Consider the following 8,500-nt stretch of genomic DNA (forward strand, 5'->3'; position numbering starts at 1 on the left):
TAATACAGAGAAGAAAGTAACTGTGAGTTGACATTCATGTCTATAGTTTATACTGTAGCTTTGTTACATGAAATGCCAAATGTATGGTTCATAATATATCTAAGTAGAACACAAGGATTAGAATAAGCCATGTTCTAGGAGAGTGGTGAAATGAATAAATTCAGAAACTTGTCATAACACTGTAAACTAGTATACTGCAAACTTTCAAAAAACAATTTGGAAGTATGTTAAGAGCCATACAAATATTTACGAATGACTCCTGTTACCATCGTAACTAGCTAGTTTATTAATATTAACAATAGGAAGAGAGCAAAGGGGAGGCCAGGCTATATAGACTAGAGAGCATATAAATCATCAGGGCAACTTCACCAGGAAGCTGCAACTTTATTCTCCCCAGGGAATCACCAGTCTATTTCCAGGAAATCACTAGGGGAAGGGTCCAGCAAAGGGGAAGGTGGGCGCATGCTTAGTGAAGTCTGGCTGATATACAGAAGGTGCTTGCCTGTCAGTCTAACCTGGGGAACAAAGATAATTGGCTAGGAGGACAAAGCCACAGAAAGCATGAAATCCTTAATACTTATTGGTTAAGTGCCTACTTATAACCCTGAGACAAAGAGTTCTCAATCTCTTGTTCCTCTTGCTTTGTTCCTGCTTCTGTTCTCACTTGCTCTGTGACCCACACTAGACTGCCATGCAGCCACAGAAGCTGAATGGCCATTCCACATGTAGTGGATTGCAGCTGGGAATACAAGCTAAGTGAGCCAGATGCTGGACTGGACTGTGCTTTAATATGGAGCAAAGACTCTGGGCAGTGGCTATAATTCTAGCCCCACTGAAGACAAGGCTAGACTTTTTCCATGGTAGAATGGAAGGAGATGGGACCTTGGGGGGGGGGGGGGACTCCCTTAATGTTACATCATCAATAAAACTTTCCAGACTATCTCATCCTCCAGTGGGGGCCTCAGGAAATTTTTATTTCTGTGGCACCCCAAGAGCTCCACTTCCACCAGCAACAGGTGGGGGCAAAGAGAGCACTCCACCGATAACACTACCCTCTAGTGTTACAGTGTACTGTCCACATGGCCATATGTGACAAATAAAAGGTCTAGGTCCATGGTCAGCAAACTGCGGCTCGCGAGCCACATGCGGCTCTTTGGCCCCTTGAGTGTGGCTCTTCCTAAGCCTTAGGAGTACCCTAATTAAATTAATAACAATGTACCTACCTATATAGTTTAAGTTTAAAAAAATTGGCTCTCAAAAGAAATTTCAATCGTTGTACTGTTGATATTTGGCTCTGCTGACTAATGAGTTTGCTGACCACTGTCCACTCTAAGAAATAATGAAAGTCACCTAGTGCCTAGATCTTGGTTTCTAAATTACCATTTCCCAACAAAAGGAGCCAGCAATACTTGGAGAAATGGCTGATTCTAGGGCTGGGAAGGAAAGTTAAAGATGAGCCTGAAACATCTCATTGTGCCACAAAGTATGAAAGTCCTCAAAGATAAAAGTATGTCAAAAAGACAAAAAAGTGACCTTACAGGGTTTCTTGCTGGTCAAATTTTGGACAACTTGAGCATTAAAATAATGATAGCAACAAATTATAACCCAGTAAAAAAAAAACAGGAATGGTCATTATTATATTAATGGTAATGTCTTGCTTTAGATAATTGTACTGTAGATAGGTAAGTGAGAGTTCTTGTTTGTAGAAAATATATATCAAGCAGTGATTCGCAAACTTCAGCAATGATTAATATCAAAAGGAGAATATGTTAAACCACAGATGGCTGGGCCCTATCCCCAGAGTTTCTGATTCAGTAGGTCCAAGGAAAGTTCTGAGAATTTGCATTTTAACAGGTTCCTAGGTGATGTTAATGTTGGTGCTACTTGTTTAAGGAATTACACTTTGAAATCCAGTGGTAATGGGGGCTGAAATGGTTCAGGGGGGAAAAAAATAGTATATACAGATACACATGAAAGTATATTTTGAAAAAGATTGATAAAGCAAATGTTGTTAGTTTTCAACAATTAAGGAAGTTGGGTAAAAAGTTTATGGAAGCTCTTTGTAATAATCTTATAATTCTTCTGTGAGTTTAAAATTATTTCAAAATACAAAGTATATTTAAAAATTTAGAGGTATTTTTAATGGCCAACATGGATAAGGTAACAGACATTAAAAAAAAAAAAAGAGTAGGAAAAAATGAAAATAGCTGTATGTGGTAGAATTAGAATCATTTACTTACCAATTTTCTTAAGTAACCTATACTATTATTATCATCTCATCCATACTTAGAAAAAGTAAATAATAAAATACATTCCCCCCGCTAAAACATGAAAGCTCTCTCATATAATAAAATCAAAAGAAGTCTTCACTTTTCCCCATTAAAGAAAGATACACAACATTCAAAGGTACAAAACAACTGGATTGGGTGTAAAAAACCATCACCTCAGTAAACGAAAGATTTAAATAAAACTTATGTTAAACCAAACAGAAAATAACAACATACATTCATAGCAATAATTTGTAAAAGGAAAGCAAACTAAGGATTTATGTAAATCATTTCAATGTTCCTGAACAGACATTATAAGTCACTCGACATTGTTAACTTTCTCTGACAGGGATTTTTGAAAACTCCACTTTTAGAAGTATTGATCTTATTTTGAACCTACAAAATGAAATGCAACACTGATATAAGAATATGTAAAGAAAGTAGTTAACTATTATTTATTCCCATAATTTTAACCCTTTATCTGAATACCTGTTTTAAAATTCTCTCTATAGATCCTTGATCCATTTTGCTTGTGACAGCATCTTTCCTCAATCGGGCAGCAACAGTTCCAAGGTAATCAAGAGACGCCACTCTTAAAGCCATCTCTGTTGACTTGTTGCTGAATTGATGAACCTATGTATAAAAAGAAAAAGCAATTTTGATATAACTTCATCAGTTTATGAACAGTATATTTTTAATAGCAATTTATCATATAAATTTCAAATCCATGTTGTATTATCTGAAATATAAACTTTTTTATTGTGACAGTTTTCCATACAGTGATTGCCTTTTGAGTTTCTGGAGTCTGAAAGGTTTTTTTGTTGTTTTGTTTTTAAAAAGCCCTGCCAGTATGGTTCAGTGGTTGAGCCTCAATATATCAACCAGGAGATCACTGCTGATTTCTTCTAGTCAGGGCACATGCCCGGGATGTGGCCTCGATCCCCAGTAGGGGGCATGCAGGAGACAGTTGGTCAATGATTCTTTCTCATCATTATGTTTCTATCGCTCTCCCTCTCCCTTCCTCTCTGAAGTGAATAAAAATTTATTTAAAAAAATTATAGATTAAACCGCCCTAGGCACACCATCACTTTCTTTAAATGTAGGCTCAACTGCTTATTTGTTAAAAATAAAGTTTTACTAAAATTTCTTAGACTGGAATTCTGATGCCTATGAAACATTATCTTGATTCCAGAATAGTATTCATATATTTTCCAGTTCACAAAGAGTAAAGTCCCAACAGCTTTGTTACAATTTGTATTGCATAAGTCCAAATGTAGTTTCAAAATAAAAGCAAAAATCACAATATTTCTTTTCATTTCCCTATTGAGTTACACGAGGACTAGAAAGTATCTTGTTTTTAGAATTACTCTTAAAACTGACAGAGTTTCATGTTAATCAGTTTCATGCTTTGAATTAACTACAATAACTTATGATTCAGTGTTGAGGTGCTTTAAACTAATGATGTAAGAGTTCTAAACCAAAAAATAAAAAAGTTTCTAAAGAACTATTATCTTATGTAATGAAATGAAAACACCAAAAGTCACATTTCAGTTTTCTACAAGGTACTGACAATATTGTGTACAATTTTATGAACATGCAAAAATAGAGATGCAATGGTCATATTTCCTTACACATTTTTAAAGAATTCATCATCTGTGAATCAGAGTATATCCTCATTATGTTGTCTTCTAGTAATCTAATAATCTTTAAATTCTATACTCTTACCAACAGTCTCCCTAACAAACTAAGGAGTAGTTCAGCAGCTGGCCATTCAGGCTTATTGACTGTTGAAAGAAGATCTTGAACAAAATTTTCAAATAGTGGTCTGTAATCTTCTTCACCTTGCTTACTACCACATCTGTTCAAAGATAATGAAAAGACTGAATTTAGGAGACATCTCCACCAATATGACTGAACTTTTGTTAATTTTCTCTTTTTTATATCTAAAACAAGGTATTAGGACAGTACATGAAAACATGGTTTAAAATAACCCTATCTCTCAAACATCATTTCCCCCGCTACCATAGGGAATTCATTTACTGACTATATTAACATTACTGTCTCGCAAGTATAACACATTTAAAAAAATGACCACTGTTCTTCTCTCTCTGAGTTTACCATAAATTTTTATGAAAGCAAAGTAACCCCTTTCCAAAACTTTCCTATTGATAGAATACACCTAGTATACTGAAAAAAAAATTTACAAAATTTCAGTCTAGTACTTTCACTTTTGGAACCCAACATATAAGCAAGTTCACAAAATTTTAGATTTTAATATTCCAAGTACCTCATTTTTAAAGATCAGGAAATCAAGAGCCAGGGAGATATACAAAAGTTTATGGCAGAAAATTAGATTAATCTTTTACTTAAAATAAATAAGCTATTCTCTATACTGAAAAAATAAAAATCAAATTATGTTACCATACTCACTTTTTAAGGAAGATGGAAAGGAAGTTTTGAGCTGTTCGCATGGCTGTTTCATAAGAGTTGGTAATGAGAACATCTTGGTCAACCTAGATTGAGAAAAATAAATTTATACGAATATAACCAGCAAATAACAGTTAAGTTGCTAATGCCATGTTATTACTGAATATGTGTAATATATTAAAATACTAAAACGCTTAACTATTCTTTTATGTAAAAAGAGAAAAGCTACAATTAGTATTTCAAACATATTTCAATACTTTATAAAAACTAAATGAAAATACTGGGAGTTCATGTTAATTTATTAAAATATGTAAGAGTGACAAATGCGGTTAGCAAATACAATATTAATAATTGCATATCATGATCTAGGTCAGAACACAAAAGTGATTAAAAATACAAAAACATTATAAGCTCAAAGTTTATTAAAGATGAATAATAATACAAAAGAAAATTCAATTCCTTCATTAGAAGTTTAAAAGCTAGAATATAAACAGTCAATTCAAAGTTTTGGAAACCAAAGGTGAATCAATATTTGAAAAAACTCACTATTAGCCAGGAAAATGCAAAATAAAACATGGTATAATTTCACACTGACCAGACTAAGTAAAATCAAAACGTAAGAATATAAACTAGAACACCACTTTGTTGAACAAACTGACAAGTTCCAATAAAGCTGTATGTACACTAAGATTTAATATTCTACTTCTAGTATATCTGGAGAAACTTTTGCTCTAAGTTTTGATAGAGTTATATGATATGTTTAATCAAGTCAAAAAGAACCCAGCATTATTGTTATATCTACTAAAACAATGTTGAGTGAAAAAATTAGTTGTAAATATGTCAGTATATTATTATTATTGTTATTATTTGTTGATGTTGTTAATCTTCATCTGAGGATATTTTTCCATTGATTTTTAGGGACAGTGGAAGAGAGTGGGAAAGACAGAAACACTGATGTAAGAGAAATACATCAACTGGTTGCCTCCTGCACGTGCCCCAACCAGTGCCCAGGCCAGGGAGGAGCCTGCAACCAAGATACATGCCCTTGACTGGAATTGAATCTGGGACCCTTTGGTCCACAGGCCAATGCTCTATCCACTGAGTAAAACCAGTTAGGGCCATCAGTATATTATCTATTAAAATTAAAAAAAAATTCTGTATCAAATTTATGCAGACCTATATATATAAAAGCTAAGTGACCAGAATGACCGGTTGCTATGACGCACACTGCAGCTGGCCAACCGGCTGATCGGGGGCAGGGCTGGCTGGCCAACTTCCCTGCGGCTGGCCTTGCCCAGGTCAGCCCCGATCAGGGCGGGCCAGTCAGACCCCACCTGTGCATGAATTCATGCACCGGGCCTCTAGTAAATACATAAATGGAAGGAGTAAACACTGTTATGATACAGGTCACAGATGGTAAGAAAGGGATGACTATAGAGAAAATAATGGGATTAGAAAAGGACAAAGAAACAACAGGGACCTAACTTTGCATTTTTCTCTTAAAATTTTACACACACAAATATATCTGGATATAATGGAATAAAGATACAAAATTATCCCTGTTTCTTATGAATTTTTCTGAAGCAGTATTATAAAAACTTGGAAAAATTCTAAGCATTAGTGTGTAAAAGCTACAAACCAAAAGCAAATCTTAACTAGTTATGATTTACTTAATAGTGAGGGCATGAACTCATTTTATTCATGAAGTATTTATATTAAATTATGTTTTGCACCAATATAGATATTACGTGTTATAATTATAACATTACGTTCCACATTCAACATCTCACTTGAGTTTTACAACTTCGTATGATAGGCTTGTTAGGTACTACCATTTCCATTTTATAGCTGAAGAAACAAACTCAGATTCAAATGATTTGTGTGTTTCATTACTGGCAGATATATCAGTCTACCAGAACTCAAGTCTCCTTAAACCTCATCTAGTGCTCTAGTAAAGATCATAAAAGGCCTAGCCATGAAGCCCTAAGTAAGAACTTCAGTTATATAAGATTGGCAGAGAATATATGTGCTTTTAAAAAAAAACACACAAAAAACAAAGTTATAAACCTTATAAAAGATTTCTTACTTTTTTATTTGAGTCTTCTTCTGAATTAGAATCCTTCTCTGATGATGGTAAGTGTACTACACACTGAATTAACTGTAAAACCAGTGCTGTAACCATCTGAATATACATAGGCTCTCCATCCATATCACTACTATTTAACCTTCAATGAAGAAGAAAATATTTAAATCATTCATACAGAGTATAAAGAGAATTTCATTTTTAATGTAATCTACCATCTGAAAGTTTCAGGATACGTTCTTTACCAATACTTCTAAGGCATTATCTTTAGTGCTTATAATAGCATCGTGTCTAATTATTTTTAATAAATTAGAAAAATGCTAACTAAATCCCTATGCATACTTAATTAAAAGTCAAAGAAAAATGCAACATTTAATACAAATTTCCATACTCTGTGCTGCACATAAAAAGTTTATAATAAAAAATATAAAATGTTTCTCAAAATGATTTTTCAAATGAGGAAAGTCTTCAAGATTTCTAAATGCCCATGCATTCTGGTATTCATTATTATTAAAATCTGCTCCACAGTCAGCTCTTGATCATCTTATCTTATAGAATATTACAAAAACTCTACATCTTTTATTCTAAAGATATTATCAAAACATAGGAATTATTTTATATGCTGATAGCTTTTCAGAGATTTAATAGACAACAGATGTTTATCAATATACAATTAGTATAAAAAATTAAGATCAAAATTATTTTACAAAAGACAGCCTTGAAAGCAATCTAATTTTATATACCAGATGAACACATTTAATTACTCAGGAATATTATAATGATTGTTATGATAATGATTAACTATGACAACAAAGACGAAATGCTGACTACAGCAATCGATAACATTCCTTACTCTGTGTTTAGTGATTTAAGAGCATTTAATCTTCATGTCTACTCTATATTGCTGTTAGAGCAATCTTTCAGCTCTCTTTTAAAAACAGTATTTAGTGGTTCCTACTATATAAAGCATCAAGTCCAAGTTCCTTGGTATGGCTAATAAAATCCTTGAACTGCCTCTGACTTTTTAGAGCCAATTTCCATTGCTCTTCTCACAGACCAATGATTCTCCTGAACACCCCCCTCCACCCCGAGCAGTGGTTCTTAACAAGGGATGACTTTGCTTCTCAGGGGACATTTGTCATTGTCTGGAGAAAATTTTGGTTCTCAATCATTGGAAGGAGGGGTTTTGCTCTTGGCATCTAGTAAGTCGGGTAGAGGTCAGGGATGCTGCTAAGCATGTTACAAAGACAGCCCCACACAACAAAGTATTATCTGGCCCAGAATGTCACTAGCACTGAACTGAAAAATCCTGCCATACATCTTTACACTTGAGAATCATTGAACTTCTTTAACACTAGATTGCCCAAGGAAGTCATTTTGACTGCTTTTTAATTTCAATTAGAAAAACAATGATGTATATAATGACAGAATTTCTTAGAATTTTGTGACTTTTTATACAACATATAAATGCGTTTATTTATAATTGTAGTTACCTCCCCCTCCTTCATTTCCGGTATATATATGTGTGTGTTATACCTATATTGCCCAAAAGCAGTCATTTTGACTGCTTGGGAAATTTTAAATAATCAAATGACTCTTATTATTGAACTAGAGGCCCGGTGCACAAAAATGTGTGCACTCGGGGAAGGGGGTGTACCTCAGACTGGCCTGTGCCCTCTTGCAGTCTGGGACCCCTTAGGAGATAACAACCTGCTGGCTTAAG

At 34.0% G+C, this 8,500-nt stretch overlaps 1 protein-coding gene across 4 annotated transcripts in view; it reads right to left on the reverse strand.

The window, feature by feature from the left end:
• Window positions 1–8,500, reverse strand: part of NIPBL (Nipped-B homolog (Drosophila)) — a 138,683-nt gene that overhangs the window by 68,532 nt on the left and 61,651 nt on the right. For all 4 annotated transcript variants that reach the window (XM_006761751.2, XM_015562638.1, XM_006761747.2 and 1 more), the window contains 4 exons: window positions 6,781–6,919; window positions 4,698–4,780; window positions 3,993–4,125; window positions 2,757–2,900 (listed from right to left, as the gene is read on the reverse strand). In XM_006761751.2, coding sequence (XP_006761814.1) covers window positions 2,757–2,900; window positions 3,993–4,125; window positions 4,698–4,780; window positions 6,781–6,919 — 499 coding nt within the window. The remainder of the gene's footprint in view (window positions 1–2,756; window positions 2,901–3,992; window positions 4,126–4,697; window positions 4,781–6,780; window positions 6,920–8,500) is intronic.

The sequence above is a fragment of the Myotis davidii genome, unplaced genomic scaffold, assembly GCF_000327345.1.
Source record: "Myotis davidii unplaced genomic scaffold, ASM32734v1 scaffold496, whole genome shotgun sequence".
Classification (NCBI taxonomy): domain Eukaryota; kingdom Metazoa; phylum Chordata; class Mammalia; order Chiroptera; family Vespertilionidae; genus Myotis; species Myotis davidii.